This window comes from Acinonyx jubatus, chromosome F2, assembly GCF_027475565.1.
Source record: "Acinonyx jubatus isolate Ajub_Pintada_27869175 chromosome F2, VMU_Ajub_asm_v1.0, whole genome shotgun sequence".
Classification (NCBI taxonomy): domain Eukaryota; kingdom Metazoa; phylum Chordata; class Mammalia; order Carnivora; family Felidae; genus Acinonyx; species Acinonyx jubatus.
In genome coordinates this window covers 38632501-38650591 of record NC_069394.1, presented here as the reverse complement: position 1 = coordinate 38650591, position 18091 = coordinate 38632501, and the positions used below count along the sequence as shown (strand labels likewise).

Sequence of the window (18091 nt, the reverse complement as noted above, 5' to 3'; positions counted from 1 at the left end):
TTAATCAACTGAGCCGCCCAGGTGCCCCTGGGTACTTCTTTTTAATCTATACACTTCTGTGTTGGAATTTATTCTACAGCAAGGAAATATTCATGTAGTACTCGTCTAAATTAAAAGACTTTAATGAATCAAACACAAAATAGTTATACACAGCCTGATTACAACAGTGTAAACGTGCAGAAAGTCGGAAATAAATTTTGAGAAAAAAATAGTTGGAGTTTTAACTTCATGGTTCCCCCCACCTTTAGGTAAGTGCTTTAATGTATAAATTAAACTGTTAAAAAATAAGTGAACAGATCACACCAAGGAAAATCTGCATGTCTGTTTATTTCCATTAGAAAAATATTATCTATGAAAATTGTGGTCCAATCTCTTCCCCTTCACCTCTATCATTCAAACTTCAGTACTTTAATTTTACTCAAGTGAAAGCAGAGTTATACAGCTGACGTGAGAATTCAATATTTCACATCATTAAATTAATAGGCTTTAATTGAATTAGGTGTGCTTTTATTATTTATCAGGAATAGCAACCTCTCTCTCCTACATGTTATTTCCCTTTACTTTCATTTATTTGAGGAAGTACGAAATGCACGTTTTTTTTCCCACATCCAGTCACGAGTATGCGTGTGATTTATAACACCAGTAATGGGAGTTGTCATCCGATCTTCAGTTCACACTCAATTCCCCTTATTATATGGTATTTCCATAGTGATTTCCAATGTTTTAGTCAATCATACACTTTCCAACGTCAACTGTTAAAATTAAGATGTTAATTTAAAAACATTACTGAGATTCCAGACTGAATAATGCCGGCCCTGCTTATAGCGACGCCGTTGTGAGAGGTCCTTGGACAGCCACTGCTTCAATCTCCACACGGCTTCCCTGCAGGGAAAATAAGGAAGCAACATTTAGGTAATTTTTTACAAATTAAGAGAGCTGTGCAATACCTACTAAAAACGTATGCAACTAACAGCAATAGGGCGTTTTTAACATTAAATTTCTCAAAGAAAGAAAGGATGAGGAGGCGTTCCCTGGGAACCTACCACAGGCCAGGCTCCCGTGCCAAACACGTCCATAAGCATTAGCACATAGGATTCTCACTGCAGCTATATCAGACAGTGTTCTCTCCTCAGTCCAGAGAATGATATGCTGAAGCCTGGAGAGGTTATTCAACCTGTCCCAGGACACAGAGCTAAGTGGCAGAGGTTCAAACCCATGTCTTCTGATTCCAAGTTCAGAGCTCATTCTACTATACCCAATACCTTAATTAAGTTTGATGATACTGAGCATTCCGGTAACAGCCAATTAAAACAATAAAAAATACCACTCACAATTACAAGTGGAAGCCAGTAGGGGCTGCTTCTTTGTAGGCAGGAATACCGTGCTACTAAGAGCTTCTGATTAGGCTCGAATACCAAATTAGGAATGGTGAGAAAATATGTGAGCCACTGGTTTCGAGATTCTTTTTCTAACTGAAGATCTATGTGTGGCCTTAATCTTTAATTTTCTTAATTTTTAAGACAACTTTTAAAAATTTCTTAAGTTTCTTGGGGCATCTAGGTGGCTCAGTCTGTTAAGTGTCAGACTCTTGATTTCAGCTCAGGTCATGATCTCGAAGTTTGTGAGTCTAAATCCTGCCTCAGGCTCTGTGCTGACAGCCCGGAGCCTGCTTGGGATTCTCTATCTCCTCTCTCTCTCTGCCCCTCCCCAGCTTGTGCTCCCTCTCTCTCTCTCAAAAATTAATAAATTAAAAAAAATTCTTAAGTTTCTTAATTTTTTTTCCTTGTACATATAATATTGGGTATTTCCTTTTAGTCTTTAAGATCCTGGAAACCAGAGGGGTGCCTGGATGGCTCAGTTGGTTGGGCATCTGACTTTGGCTCAAGTCATGATGTCACTACTCGTGAGTTTAAGCCCTGCGTTGGGCTCTATGCTGACAGCTCAGAGCCTGGAGCCTGCTTCGGATTCTGGGTCTCCCTCTCTCTCTACCCCTCCCCGGCTTGTGCTCTGTCTCTCTCTCTCTAAGGTAAATAAATAAATAAAAAAAAGATCCTGGAAAACAGATTATTTCTTTTTTTTCTTTTAAAAATTTCCTGCAAAAGTGCTTAGTTTGTTATATTCAGAAAACAATGTAGGCATTTAAAATTGTGTACATTAGCCATTTTAAAGTGTACTTACTTTGGGCAAAGCAGCAACCTGGTAAGCAGCTCTTGCAGGAAAACTGCTCTTAAAATCTAAATTTAAAAGAATTTCATTTTAGTTTTCGGACACTGTATTGTGACGGCACAATCAAGAATCTGGTAAGTGCTTCATAGATCTATTAGTGCTTAGATACAAGCAACACTGAAAAAAAAGAAGCTAACATTCATATTAGTTTGATAAAATATTTTGCCATAGGATTCCTATGACAGTGAATACTTTTAAAAATGTCTTCACTTTCTGGGAAAAAGGAAAATATTCACATGGTTTGAGACTTTGATCTTGTTTGATATGAATAGGGTTTTATTTTTAAAGTGATACTTATGTGATATGAACTCATTTAAGCATTCAAACAACCCTATAAAGATTTATCCCCATTTTGCATATGAAGAAACCAAGGCATAAAACCACTAACTAATTAACCAGCTAAGGATTCTGAGAGCCAGAACAGAGATGGTGGCGAGGTCATATCACAGCACTAAAAAATACAATTTATGTGTTATTATTAGGAGGGCTTAAAAGCCTGAGAAGAGTGTATCAATATTAAGCTTTCGGAAAATGAATTTGTAAGGCTGTAGTATATTATTCTAGGGAATCCCATAGAAGTATCTTGGATCTTTTTCATGGGGGCACACTGTATGTTTCCAATCAGACAATTCTTTTAGGACAGGATCTATGGCCATTTCTTTAGCATCTCCTATCACTCTTAATTCATAATGGACAATCATTAAGGTTAATACACTCATTTCTCTTAAAACGGAATACAGTAATGAAGCCAAATTACTTACACTGTTTGTAGACTTCATTGACAGTGTTGAAGTCATTTATGTCAGCCAGCAAAACAGTTGTTTTTACCACTAAAAGATACATACATTGTTGTTAGGTTTAGCTATTTGGTCTCACTCAAAATATTACTTAGAAAAACATATGGTTCTGCGACTGAATTGATTAAAATGGGCCTGAAATTAAAACAACTTTCAAAAGCAACCAAGATATGGCATGGCATATTACTGGATGCTCCATATTCTTCAAAAAGAGTTATCAAACAGAAATGTGAAGGAATCAAACAGGTATCAAACAAATGTGAAGGAATATCGAGTTGCTCACCGTTAGTGAAGTCACAGCCTGCAGCTTTCAGAATTTCACCCATGTTTGTAAGAGCCTATGAAGCAAGGCAAGAAAGACCTAAGGCACTGGATGGATGTTACATTAAAGCTTTATTTCAACTCAATTCATCAACTTTTATTAATATCTCCTTAAATAGCTTATATTGCAGAAAAATCCTCCCATTCTAGGAAATTCTACTCCTTCTAGGCCACCTCTATACAAGGGAATTGCTTCTTGGCTTTCCTGTAATGGAATGAATCTTTCTGAAATATAGTGAGACCTTGTCTCCTTTTGTGAGTATAAAGACTGGACTGAAGTCTTTTCTTCAGTGCTAGAGGGTGCAAAGTTCTCAGCAAGTGTCCACTACGCTGAGAGGATAGCTTCTGGAGTTCTGAACTCTGTATTGCTTTGAGGGTAAATAAGAGCTAGTGAGCATTAAAACATGTTTCCTTTTAAAGCAATAATTGATTTTAAAGAGTTCTATCTTTTTCTCAAAAAACAGTATCAGTAAATTATGCATATGCTTGACACTCTGGTCTTTGGAAAAACATCAGTTTTTCACTCATTCTTTAATGTACAATTTTTTCAATTCATTATTCCTCTTTATTTTACTGGGCACATTATAATATTTGATATTTCTATTTATTTTTTCTTCTTTTTTTTGAATTGAGAGAGAGTATACACATGCATGTGGGGGAGGGGCAGAGGGAGGAGGAAGAGAGAGAGAGAGATAGAAAGAGAATTTTAACCAGGCTCCACACTCAGTGTGGAGTCCGACGCAGGGCTCAATCTCACGATTGTAAGATCACGACCTTAGCTGAAACCAAGAGTCAGGGCTTAACTTACTGAGACACCCGGGCACCCTGATATTTTTATTTAAAAAAAAAAAATTCTTCTAAATAGGTAATACATAGATATGGCAAAAAAATTCAACAGCTATAAAAAAGCCATATACAGTGAAAAGATATCTCCTACCCTTCCTTCCTTCTTCCCCAGCTTCTTGAATATCCTTGAAGAGACAGTCAATGCTCACACCAGCATAAATGCACACCACTCGCACCCCCACACACCCTCACACACACACACACAGATCGTAGCATACTGTGCAAAGCTGTTTTGCATCTCTGTTTTATTCTATCACCTAACAATTTATGTTGGGAGATTTTTCCACATTAATTTAGTTGTATGGAACTAGCATGATTTATTTCATTAGTTCCTTACGGATGGACATTTAGATTGTTTTCTATCTTTGGATATTATAAATGACTCAGTGAATGCATAAAATTATAATTTAATTCTATTTATTGGATCAGAATTATACTCCTCATTCTTATTTAAAAAAAAATTTTTTTTAAACGTTTATTTATTTTTGAGACAGAGAGAGACAGAGCATGAACAGGGGAGGGGCAGAGAGAGAGGGAGACACAGAATCTGAAACAGGCTCCAGGCTCTGAGCTGTCAGCACAGAGCCCGACAGGGGCTTGAACTCACGGCCAGTGAGATCATGACCTGAGCCGAAGTCAGACGCTTAACTGACCAAGCCACCCAGGCGCCCCTCCTCATTCTTATTTTAAAAGACACATATCGCACCTAATCTTTTTTTTTTAATTTATTTTTTTTTAACGTTTATTTATTTTTGAGACAGAGAAAGACAGAGTATGAATGGGGGAGGGTCAGAGAGAGGGAGACACAGAATCTGAAACAGGCTCCAGGCTCTGAGCTGTCAGCACAGAGCCCGACGCGGGGCTCGAACTCGCGGACCGCGAGATCATGATCTGAGCCGAAGTCGGCCACTTAACTGACTGAGCCACCCAGGCGCCCCTGCACATAATCTTTGATAGTTCTCTCTTACTAACAAATGTTGACTGTTACTTCTGTGGGGTTTTTGTTTTTTTGTTTTTTTTTTTTTTGCAGCTAAGTGGCCCTGATAAGAAATTTCCCAATCCGTGTGGAAGTGGCAAGATGCTATCTGATTTCAATAATTTAATTGAGATTGAAATAATTTTATTGAGAGAGCTGACATATAATATTGCATCAGTTTTAGGTATGTAATATGATGATTTGATATATGTATATACTATAAAATAATTACTGCAGTTTAGTGACTATCCAAACATTCAGGTTTGAAGTCACCCTTGGAAGGTAGACTTTTTTGTTGTTGTTAAATGATTCCTCAAAGTTTGGACTTTCTGCTGATATAAAACTGTCTTAAATCAATCAGTAAGTAACTTTAAAAGCATTTATCTGATAACCTCTATAAAAAATCAGCCAAATGGATTCTTAATACTTTCAGTATTAAAAAGCAATAAAGAAGGGAACTTCAAGTGTGAAAAATGACTTACTTGTTTGGCTTCCTCTGCCACCCCTCCTGGCACGAGCTGTCCACTTGCAGGGTCCATGCCTATCTGTCCTGAAATGTAAATGGTCCTGTCGACTAACACAGCCTGACTGCAATAAATGGAAATACAGTATGTATATAAAATATAAAACACAAAATTCAATGCTAAAAGATTTCTTTGCTAGGACACAAAAAGCACAAAATGTAAAATAAAAGAATAATAGGACTTCATTAAAATGAAAACCTTTTGCTTTTTGAAAGAGATCTTTAAGAAAATGGAAACACAAGTCACAGATTGGGAGAAACTATTTGCAAAACATATATCTAACAAAGAACTTGTCCCCAGAATATATAAAGAACTCGTATAGCTCAGTAACATAAACAACCCAATAAAATATGGGCAAGTGATTTGAGCAGATATTTCATAAAAGAAGACATATGAAGAGCTAGGGAGTACATAAAAGATGCTCAACATTATTACTGATTAGAAAAATGTAAAGCAAAACCTCACTAGATACCATTACACCCAATAAGATGTCACTGATAACAGTAAGGATTGGTGAGGATGTGACGTGACCAGAATCCTGTAATATGTACCCCATTGGCGGGACTGCAAAAATAGTACAGATGCTTTGGAAAATAGTTTGGCACGTTTCTTAGAAACTTAAACATATACTTAATATACAACCCAGCAATTTCTTTCTTAGGCAGCTACCAAAAAGAAAGGAAAATACATGTCCAAAGACTTCACATGACGGTTCAGAACAGCATTATTTATGATAGCAAAAAAGAAAAAAAATAAACATCCACTGATAGATCCAACTAAAGACTACATATTATTTGATTCCACTTATATGAAATTCTAGAAGAGAAAGTATAACGGCAGAAAGTAGATTAGTGACTTCCTGGGGACAGTGGGGACTGACCACAAATGGGTATGAGGGAATTTTTGGGGGGTGATGGAAATGTGCTAAAACTTGACTGTGGTAGCAAATGCATGGCTCTAAGAATTTACCAAAACCCATGGAACTCTAAACTTAAAATGGGTGAACTTTAATGTAACTTACACCTCAACAGAACTGCAAGACAGTAATAACAAAAATGCAATGCCAAGAGCACTGCTAGAAAAGAAGTAGTTATTTTCGGACAAGACTCATTACTGCTTCTTGAAGTGTTAATTAAGGATCCACCTATGATGGGAACACTTTATTTCTATAAAGTGCTTGTTTTTGGAAAAGGCTTGTTTTGTAATGAGGATACTAAATTTCAGAATTAGGGTACGATCACAAGAAACAGAATAAGCCATGCTGAGACCTGAAAAAGAGTCAAACAAATCAACTTAAAAAAATGTATTAGTTTTTGGATAAAGAAAACACCTCTGTTGTTTCTCTTTTTAATTGTGGTAAAAAAAATATATACACATATATAAGATAAAATTTAGCATTTTAACCATTTTTAGGTACACAATTCAGTGGCATTGAGTACCACCATTTTAAAAATCCTGATAAAGAAAACTTAGTATCAATTTAAATTTAGAAGTAAAATTTGTTTTATCATTTCCATGTTTATTTAGAAAGAGCATCTTCTCATTTCCAATGTTACATTTTTAATATTACATTCTCATTTCTAATCTTCATTTCCCCTGATTTTCCCTGACCATAACTTTTCTCTTTATGATTTAAAATATAGTATGTATGTATATACTTATCTATCTATCTATCTATCTATCTATCTATTTATTTATGTAAGCTCTACACCAAATGTGGTATTGAATTCATAATCCTGAGATCAAGAGTCGCATGCTCTACTGACTGAGCCAGCCAGGCACCCCTATAATTCTTTTCTTAATAATTTTTTGAATAAGAGAACATTCACATGGATCAAAAATCTAGAAATACAAAGAATCTCAGTGAAAAATCTCCTCCTTTCTCTCCTTATCCTCCTCCTGCCCAGTTTCCAGCCCCTACAGATAACGAATGCTCTCCTTTACGTATTCTTCCAAAGTTTCTTCACGCATATATGAGTAAAAATGAAATATATCTTCTCCCTGTTTATACAACATATGGTATACTAAATGCTCTTCTACATTTTGCTTTTTTCACTCAATGGTATATCGCAATCTTTCTATAACCATGTGCAGAATGCATCCTTATTCTTTTAACAGCTGCATAGTATTTTATTGTTTGGACATACTTTACTAGTTACCATCAATTCCAATATATTTTAAAAATGTATTTATTTATTTATTTAGAGACACAGAGAAAGATCGCAAGCAGGGATGGGACAGAGAGACAGAAGGAGAGAGAGAATCCCAAGCAGGTTCCGCACTGGTAGTATGGAGCATGATGAGGGGCTCGATCTAATGAACGGTGACATCATGACCTGAGCTGAAATCAAGAGTCCAACACTCAATCGACTGAACCACCTGGGCACCCCTTGATTCCAATATTTTGCTACTGTAAACAAAACTACACTGAAAACCGTATCTCTCTCTCTCTGTCACACACACACACACACACACACACACACACACACACACACACACTTTCCCTGGGCAAGTACTAAGCCTTTCTTTCATCTGAACCTCAGAGGAGCCATTCTTATACCATGAGCAGGATCTTGTCTTATAGTATAACTAGTTCTGTTCTTATCCTATTTCTGGGGTATGCCAGACTGACTGTAAACCCCTTGAAGGCAGGAGCTGTGTCTTACGGTCTCCAGCTGTGCAGGGCCTAGGTGATTCCTTGCACTAGTGGGCACACAATAACTTCTTGTTCATGTTTTGCTCTCTAACCACTTACTAGCTTAAATGACTTTGGCTGTCAGTAAAGTATCTTTTTAGCAGGACCCACTGGCTTATTGTGTGGGCTTAAAGAGCGAAAGAGGGTAGATTTAAACTTGGTTAATAGGATTTAGAAAGTCTAGAAATTCTTCTCAACTATCTGGGCCATAATAGATAGCTATTCACCCTGGCCCAGAAACAGGTAACTATGGAGTTTGTTAATGTGTAAGCTTTCTTCAGGTTGAAAAGTATCATCAACTAACAAGGTTTCTATTAACTGTCCTATGTAGAATTAGGCTACCTTAGGCCCTTTGCAAAGTAATTTTAACTTTCCCTATATATGAAATATAGTTTAAGCCCATTTGCATTACCATTGGTCAAAAAATTTATTGGGGCGCCTGGGTGGCTCAGTCAGTTGGGCGTCCGACTTGGGCTCATGTCATGATCTCACAGTTTGTGAGTTCGAGCCCTGCGTCGAGCTCTGTATGGTAAGAGCTCAGAGCCTGGAGCCTGCTCCAGATTCTGTATTTCCCTCTCTCTCTGTCCCTCCCCACCACTTGTGCTCTGTGTGTGTCTCTCTCAAAAATAAACATAAAGCAAACAAAAAAAGTAAAAATTTATGATAGTAAAAAGGAATTCATTTATTCTCAGAAAACTAACAGACCTCTAAGACTATTTGAGCTATGTGAATTATCGCTTATAGATTAGTGAAGAGATGTTCACAAAGATAATTAGCTAGTTAGCTCTTCCTGAGAATAAGAAACCTACTATCCGCAGACAAGTCATTAGGTTTCCAGAACATTTAAGTGTATTGTTCTACTGCCAACTCAAAGGATAATAACACTTTCAAAAGAATCTTAGTAAGAATTCTCATTGTAATTGTAATGTATTGTAATCTATGCCACATGGACTATCGCTTCCAAATGTCATGACTATTTGGATAGTGCGCTAACAAAATGGAAAGCAATGCAATGTGATGTTGAAATCTCTCAAGGTTCTGTCCTGGGGTACTCCTGAAATGTGCTCAGCTGATTAGTGAATTGGTGACAACACCCCATCCATCACAATGCCAAGGATTGAAAGTTCAACACATTTGAATTCTTCCTAGAGAAGACCTGGAATTTTTAACAACTGTGCTCACAAAAACTCTATGCACACAAATTTGTTTTCAAGTGGTTCTTAAAACATGTCTAATTAACTTTATCAAGATATAACTAGTTACTTGGGAGTGTGGTTTTCTTCAAGATAAAATATTGAAAATTAGCACCATTTTTAGTGGCCTTGTATGATCTCTGGATACAAAAGAGCATTAAGGGCACTATGTCCTGGGAAGTCTCCACACAGTGAGCTGGTTGATGTTTTTTCTCTCATCATACTGGTATATTAAATTTCCCTTCTTTTTTCTTGCAGCTCTATAAAGTCAACCAGCATATTACTGCCCTGCTTGCCTTCTTAAACAACGTACACACTTGAGGAAGGTGTATGCTCCAGGCTCTATAATCACTTTGTCTGGTTAAGTGTTGATTTTGTTCTGAAGTAAAACCACTGGGTGATTGAGGAAGAACGATCCAGAGCAGAGGAGGAAAAAGATTGCTGATTTTTACTTTTATTGTAATACCCCCATAACTATCTTTAATGTCTTCTCCAAATAATTTTTCCTCTTAAAAGAAACCTGACCAGGGGCGCCTGGGTGGCTCAGTCAGTTAAGCGTCTGACTCTTGATTTTAGCTCAGGTCATGATCTCATGGTTTGTGTGTTCAAGCCCCACGTTGGGCTCTGTGCTGACAATCTGGAGCCTGCTTGGGACTCTCTCTACCCCCCTACTCTCTGCCCCTCCCCCACTGGCGTGTGTTCTCTTTCTCTCTCAAAATACATAGAAACATTAAAAAAAAAAGAAATCTGATCATGTCATTTCCTCTACAAAAACATTCGAATGCTCCTCAACGCATACAAAAATAAAGTTTATACTCTTCAGTTTAGCACTGAAAATGATCATAGTCCAGACCTTGCTAAAAGCTAATTTTTAGCAAGAAGCAAAACAAAAATTTAGATTCAAAGTCCAACTCTGAACCTGTGTTTCCCAAAGTGTAGGTCATATACAAACACTGAATCACAGTAAGGAAATGATTCCCTTTTCAATTTTCTTTCAGTAATTCCATAGCAGGCGATAGCAAACTAAATGATGAAGATTGAGCTCTAGAGCTTGACTAAGTTCAAATTCTGTCATATCCCATCCTAGTGGTCGACCTTGGGCATATTATTTAACCACAAGTAGATCAATTTCTTCACCCGAAAAACGAATACTGTAATAATAACTGTGCACCTAAGCACCTAGAAGAGTGCTTTGTGCTGAGTGAACATCATTAAATGTTAGCGATTATGACATCAATCCTCTAGTTATATGAAAGAAAAAATACCATTTTTAGGGGGAAAAAATCTTACCACTTTTTTTTCTCTTTTTTTAAAGTAGGCTTCATGCCCAGTGTAGAGCCCAATGTGGGGCTTGATCTCATGATCCTGAGATCAAGACCTGAGCTGAGACCAAGACTCAGATGCTTGGGGCACCTGGGTGACTCAGCTGATTGAGCACTGGATGCTTGTTTTTGGCTCAGGTCATGATCTCAAGGTCAAAGGATCAAGCCCCGTGTCAGGCTGAGTGTGGAGCCTGCTTAAAGATTCTCTCCCCCTCTGCCCTCTCTGCATTGCCCCCATCCAGCTTGAGCTCTCCCTCTCTAAAAAAAAAAAAAAAAAGCCCAACACTTAATCTACTGAGCTACCCAGGTGCCCTGAAATTTATCACTTTTTTTTTAAGTTTATTTATTTTTGAGAGAGGGAAAGAGAGAGAGAGCATGAGCAGGGGAAGGGCAGATAGAGAAGGAGACAGAGAACCAAAGCGGGCTCTGAGCTGTCAGCCCAGAGCCCAACACGGTGCTTGAACCCACAGACCGGGAGATCATGACCTGACCTGAAGTCTGCCACTTAACCAACTGAGCCACCCAGGCGCCCCTGAAATTTATCACTTTTAACAGAGAGAGCAGTCTTAGGTTCTGAGCCAACTGTGGCAGCTTCCCAGAATTATGCTTTTTACTTATTTGAGCTTATTTTTTTTTTTACTGTTACCTTCCTCAGGTTGTTTTCTATTTAGAGTACTGTTATAAAGTTTCCTTTTTAAAGGTGTTAAAGTGAGCCCCCTTAAATAAAAGTGTTAAGTAAATTATGATATAGGTGGTACACAGATTTGGCAAATGGAAAAGAAAAAGAGTAAAAGTCATAGTTGGATTACTAAAACTTCCTCCAAAAAATACGCCATGTATTCTTCCACCACTATGCCTCAAGTCATTCCCTCGATCTGGAATGAACTTCGCCCAATGACTTTCTGCTGAAGTTCTTAATAAAGTAATTTAAAAATCACTTTACAACAGTAGTATACAAATGGCAAACCTAACCTTCAAAACCCAGCTCAAGGACCACCTGTCGCAGGAATCCTCTTAAATCTTTCTCTTCCTCTGTCCCCAGCTACCAGCAATTTCTTTCTTCTCCTTTTTTTTTGCCATCCCTGCCCCCATGACTCCTTATTCCCACTGCACTCATTTCTAACCCTGCTATCGTAATTATTGTTCTGCCACCTAGGAGTGCTATTTCTCATGGCAGTGTGGTTTAGAGGACGGAGCTAGGGCTTGTTCAAATCCAGTTCTGCCACTTACGGACTGTCTGACCTCGGACACAGGTTTGTTTTTTTTTTTATAAAATGAGGATGGGACTCAGAGAAGAAGGTGGTTGTCACAGTGTCCGCCATGCAGCATGCACTAAATGAAAATGTTTCCTTTTCTCTCCCCTACGTGTGTGAATGTCTTTCACACTGGATTGATTCTTATACATTTTTTGCATCCTCTGCTGTGCTTGACATAGGGTAGGTACTCAATACATGTATTATATCATAGTCCAAGTGGTTCAGTTGTAGAAGTTTTCCATCTGTGATTCTTTTAACCGTGATCAGATACTATATTTTTAAAAGGAAAAAAGGGGAAACGGTTACATGGTATACTTTATGAAGTATTTAAAGTAACAAAAATTATATTAGAGACAAAAAGTCTCCAAGAATGCATAGGATGAGATTTAATAGTTTTAAAGCTGAGACATTTTAAGAAAATACAGTTTTTTTAAAAAAGTAATTTAGAAACTTCTGGGTGGCTCAGTTGATTAAGCATCAGACTCGTGATTTCGGCTCAGGTCATAACCTTGAGGTTTGTGGGAATGAGCCCCACGCCGGGCTCTGTGCTATCAGCCTGGGATTCTCTCTTCTCTCTCTTTCTCTCAAAATAAATAAATAAACTTAAAAAAAAAAAGCAATTAAATTTTTTGTATTAACAGCACTTCTGACAAGTGGGAGTACATGTACACAGTGTAGACTTTCTGGCCAGTATATACACATTTAGCTAGAGCATGTCAGGGCAATTTTAGCACATGATTTTCGTTGTGCTGTTTTTATTAGTGGGAAATAAGCATGGGCAACTAATTTATACACATCCCACTGCATTTCTCTTTGGGTTGTAAATATCAGTGTCTTAGGTAGATGAGCAGCGATTTTCTAAGCGTCTCTGTCAAAAAAATTCAGCTCTCCAGAGAGACACACATCTGTTCATGGGATTTATTCCTTTGAATTGAGAGGGTTAGACCAAACATTATACGAAGTGAAAGAAGTCAGTCACAAAGGACCACATATCATAGGATTCCATTTACAGAAGTCCAAAACAGGCAAATCTACAGAAACTGAAAGTAAATTAGTGGTTGCCAGGGGTTAGCAGGAAAGAATGGGGAGTCACTGCTAATGGGTATGCGGTTTCTTTTGGAGGTGATTAACATATTCTGAAATCATGTAGTAGTGAGTATTTTGTGAGTATAATAAAAACAATAACGACAACAACAACACTGACTTGTACACTTTAAGGGGGTGAATTTTATGGGCATGTGAAGTATATCTGGATAAAATGGTTACAAACAAAAAAAAGTCCAAAAATTAAAAAAAACTGACTACTTGGCAGGCAGAACTCTGTGGCCTCCAGGTCCGGGCAGAGTCCCAGGGAACACAAGCTCCTGTTGCCAGTGGGGCTCCCACTGGAAAGGGTATGTTAACCCCTTTCCCGGGTTCAGTTTCCCGGGTTCAGCGTGTTCGAGAAGGCTGCACCCGATGAAGGTCGAAGCCCGCTCCAGGTCTGACCCAGAGTTATTCCAACCTCGGATCCCCGACTCCACAAGCCCAGAGTCCATCCGCGCACCCGCCCGCGTCGTTACCTGTACGGACCGATGGCCCCTGGAGCTTTCGCAGTGCTGATCACCTTTCTGATTAAAGATGCCATAGCTAACCCTTTTACTTGCTGCCCCGTCAAGAGAGAAATGCTGCACACCGCCCCGGCTTGCGTCTCACGGGACTGACCAACCCAGGGCAGAATCCCCGAGGTAACTTGTTTCCCGGGCGGGGGGAGGGGGTTCGCTCCGCATTCTGGGAGTTGTAGTCTGTGCGAGGCTCCCGGCCACGTGGAGGCCACGGCCGCGCTGGCGCATGCGCCCTGCAGATCGCTTGCCGCACACGTCTCCACGGAGGGGAGTGTTGCAGAGCCTTGTCGTTCTGACCCGAGAAGCCCTGCCTGAGAGCCTTTGGCAGGTAGGTCGTGACGGGCTGGGGTCCCCCAGGGTCCGGGAGTTTGGGGGGAGTGTGCGTGGCGGTCCCCCGCCCGGCGCCCGCGCACCGTGCCGGCTTTCCTCCCGGTTTTCTTCCGCTCAGACCCCGCTGACCTCCTCTTCGTCCCTTGCAGCCTGCGCCTGGGCCCCGCTTTGGGGCCCCGCGCCTCCTACGGCCCCTGTGCTCGAGCCCCCTGCGTCGGTCATTTCCTCGCATTGTCCCGCCCGACGGACGCCGTTCTGGGAATGGGCTTGCACCCCTATCCTGCTGACCACTCTAAGGAATGAGTTGGGTCGTTCAGGGGACCACGCTGAGATCTGGGCGTCGTCGTCCACCTAACGCCCCTCCCATGTTCCCTTTCACGGGTGCCTCTCCTAGCTTTACAGGTCTTCACGCATCCCCCTCACATCTGAAGTGAGAGCCCTGGTGACTGGGATCTGCTTTCAAAAAGGAAGATAGGCTGGTCTCTTGGCAGATAGTCATGCTGTGTCAGAAGGCGTGGTACTTGGCCAAATATTTCTTATTCTGTTCATAAATGTATTATAGGCACACTTCACTCCATTTATGCATGCACGTGTACACTGAGCAAATTTATGTTGAGCCCCACTTTGTGCAAGGCACTCTGCTAGGTGTGATCTGGAATATACTAATAATGGTCTCTTCCATCAATAGACTTTTTTTTTTTTCTTTTAAATTGGGTTTGTGGTGTTAATACCATTCATGGCTCCCCTAGAGATGCCCTGGTGATGAATCTCTGCTGTATGTCAGGATCGCGATAGCATTTTGATATCATCAATCCACCTATAATAAATGAAGATTTATTTTACCGAAGAATCAAATTTTGAGTTACATGAATATTTATTTACTAAGTGTTTTTTTATTTTTGCATGGAAGTTCCCTTTCCCTATACCAAATTTATTATTTTCTTTCCAGAAATGTCTAATGCAAAAGAAAGAAAACATGCTAAGAAAATGAGAAATCAGCCCACCAACGTGACTTTATCCTCTGGCTTCATGGCGGATAGAGGCACAAAGCACTATAATGGAGGTGGGAAATCTTTCCAAGCTCAAAAACAAGGTAAGATACACACGGTACTCCCTCCACTCTGTTTGGATCAAAATGCTTATGTTAGCTCTTTTTGATAGTTATTATTTAAATGGTTAAATGACCTGCACTTTTTAAAAACAGATCAGTTGACCTTCATTATTCGCACATTTTGTTTTGCCCATTCACCTAGTTGTTAAATTTATTTGTAACCCCCAAATTAATACTCATGGTACTTTGGTGGTTATTCGTGGATTTGCGAGGAGAGGGAAAAAATTTGAGTCACCCCATGTGGGCATTCTCAGCTGAGGTTCCCAGCTGCCTTGGTTCAGCTTTCTTACAGAGATGGCCAGAGGGTGGAGACTCTGATGGGCCAGTGCGGCATAATTCGGGAAGCCCCTGCTCTAGCTGGGGATTGAGTTCTAGTTGTGGGTGGCCTCAGACAGATCACTTAACACTTCTGAGCCTCTTTTTTCTAGTTGTAAAATAAGGGAAACAGAATCTACTAGGTTGAGTTGTTTTTATGATTTGAGATCGCAACCCATGTGATGTGTATGTGTGTATATATATATATGTATGTATGTGTGTATACATGTGTATACATGTACGTATATGTGTATGTATACTTGTGTACGTATATACATATATATATTTCTTGGTACAGTGGTTCAGTATTTGCTAATTCAGCGTTCATTGTGACTTTATAGAGCATAACTATTGGGAATGACAAGAATTGGCTGTATGTATCTTAGAACAGATATATTTCTACCTTAACAGTTATTATTAAATTACACTTCTTTATTTCCTAAAAGAAATAGTGTGTTTTATATACATTTAGCTTGTGTGATTTTAGAACCTTATAAAGTGATATCAAGGTGTTAGTTGTTCATTGGGTAGCAATAGAAAATGCCAGTTTGGGAAGATAGCAAGCAGGTGAGTAAGAACTTTTGGGGGACACTTTAAAGAATAGTGTGCATTGGGTCTGGTGAAGTAAGTTTTAGACTCTTCTATTTGTAAGATTTAGATTTCAGATTCAACAGTTGATGCCCATCATGCCACATAAGCCTTAATGGGTCTTACCTCATTTAAATCTCCAAGTGACAAACCTTGTAATATGTTTCATGGTTTATAGGGGCTTAATAATTAACAGTATAATGGGAATAAGAGGAACACTGTAAAATTCTCTGCTAGTCTCTCCCTCCCTTTGCAGACTGTGATTTGATGTCTTAAAGTCTGTGGTTCCAATGCACAGACATTTGTATAGACTTTGCTTTTATTTCTTTTCTTTAATTTAACACAGGCTCCCAACTTGAGTGTGGCAGAGAATTACGATAAAAGACTGAATATACAAAATCATGTAAATTGTAATATTGAAGGGAGCTTAGATTTAAAATTTATGTTGTACTCATAATTTATTGGAGAAAAGTTTGGAGGAAAGTTCCCTCATAATTTATATGCAAGGTTTATTTGTCATGCTGACAAGATGAGCCAGTATGCTGCCTGCTAGCCTTATCACCTTGGTCAAATTAATCCACCTCCCTATTGTAGGTAGATTTCCTCCTCTTTAAGGAAAGATAGTAATAGCCACCTTACTGGGTAGTTGTAGGATTAAAAACCTAATTAGCATTGCCACCCAGCAAATGATGTTCTCCACTGTAATCTGTATTCCTGGTAAGGCTGATATATTTCTTTTTGTTTTCTTTTTGAAAACAAACTAGAGCTTCTTCCTGGAACTTCACGACCGCGGCATACCAAAATGATCCACCATTCCCCAGTTGATCCTGATGTGAATGAACAGTCTTCCTCCAAAATAATGTTTAAAAAAAAGGGAGGATGGAAAGCAGGTCCTGAGGGCACCTCTCAGGAGATTCCCAAGTATATAACTGGTAGGTGTTTGTGAAGAAGTGAAGTTTGATTATACTATGAGCCCTTTGCTTCAGTGCTCTCCACCTTGGCCCTGCCTCCCCGTCTCTCTCCTCTCCTCCTTCCACTGGGGGTTCTTCTCGCCTCTAGTCTGGACTGTGGCTGTAGTTTCCTTGGGCCTGATTGCTCTCCAATCTTCAGTTTCTCTCTTTTCCTCTTCTCCTTGTTCTTGTAAGTCCTTATCTGTGAACTGTTCTACTTTGTCCTAAAACCTTTTCCCTCACCCCATTCCTTTTTAAAATATAAAATGGCGTCTACATGGCATTCTCCAAGGATGAAACCGAATTTAACACACTCCAAGGGCAACCAAGACCTTTATTATTTTTTTTTTATTAAAAAAAATTTTTTTTAACGTTTATTTATTTTTGAGACAGAGAGAGACAGAGCATGAACGGGGGAGGGTCAGAGAGAGAGGGAGACACAGAATCTGAAACAGGCTCCAGGCTCTGAGCCATCAGCACAGAGCCCGACGTGGGGCAGGAACTCACAGAATGTGAGATCACGACCTGAGCCGAAGTCAGACGCTCAACCGACTGAGCCACCCAGGCGTCCCAACCACGACCTTTAAATACCTGTCTCCAGGCCCCTTCAGATCTCTTCTCCTGTTACTCCCTCCCCCCATCACCTGCACCCCTGGTATGCATAACTCTGTATTCATTAGGTATGCCTTCTGGTCTCTGTGCCTGGTGGGAAAAATGCACTTAAATGTCCCCAGCACTCTGTTTACTTCAAAAAAAGGTCTGCTTTTCAATAAGGAAAACTAGTAAAGTTATGATTATATATTTGGAAAAAGCAAAAAATATTAAAGAAAACAAACTTTTGAAGTCACAACCTTTGTGACTTCAATTTTACTTTTTCTTTGTTTTCTTATGTGATTATTGTACTTGAAATTGGTTGTGGTTGGGGTGCCTGGGTGGCTCAGTTGGTTAAGCATCTGATTCTTGATTTTGGCTCAGGTCATGATCCCATGGTTTGTGAGATCAAGGTCCCACATTGTGCTCTGTGATGACAGTGCACA

The 18091-nt window shown here is 39.4% G+C and overlaps 2 protein-coding genes across 2 annotated transcripts in view; one reads left to right on the top strand and one right to left on the bottom strand.

Annotated features, from left to right (window-relative positions):
- Positions 1 to 307: 307 nt before the first annotated feature.
- RIDA (reactive intermediate imine deaminase A homolog) lies at positions 308 to 13901 on the bottom strand. Its single transcript, XM_015082025.3, has 6 exons — positions 13719 to 13901; positions 5649 to 5754; positions 3307 to 3361; positions 2988 to 3056; positions 2179 to 2234; positions 308 to 882 (listed from the first exon to the last, which is right to left on the bottom strand). The coding sequence occupies exons 1-6, from the start codon at positions 13781 to 13783 to the stop codon at positions 820 to 822; spliced, it is 414 nt and encodes a 137-aa protein (XP_014937511.1). The 5' UTR covers positions 13784 to 13901; the 3' UTR covers positions 308 to 819.
- A 42-nt stretch (positions 13902 to 13943) lies between these two features.
- POP1 (POP1 homolog, ribonuclease P/MRP subunit) overlaps positions 13944 to 18091 on the top strand; it is a 34034-nt gene continuing 29886 nt past the window's right edge. Inside the window, exons 1-3 of the mRNA XM_015082020.3 lie at positions 13944 to 14088; positions 15040 to 15183; positions 16869 to 17036. Of these exons, the coding sequence (XP_014937506.3) occupies positions 15042 to 15183; positions 16869 to 17036 (310 nt within the window). The 5' untranslated portion in view covers positions 13944 to 14088; positions 15040 to 15041. The remainder of the gene's footprint in view (positions 14089 to 15039; positions 15184 to 16868; positions 17037 to 18091) is intronic.

Coding starts and splice junctions, on each gene's coding strand:
- RIDA (XM_015082025.3), bottom strand. CDS start 13,783: ATGGCATCTTTAATCAGAAAGGTGATCAGCACTGCGAAAGCTCCAGGG. Junction 3,362..5,648: donor TGGCAGAGGAAGCCAAACAA/GTAAGTCATTTT, acceptor CTTGCTTCATAG/GCTCTTACAAACATGGGTGA. Junction 2,235..2,987: donor CAATGAAGTCTACAAACAGT/GTAAGTAATTTG, acceptor TTTTAAATTTAG/ATTTTAAGAGCAGTTTTCCT.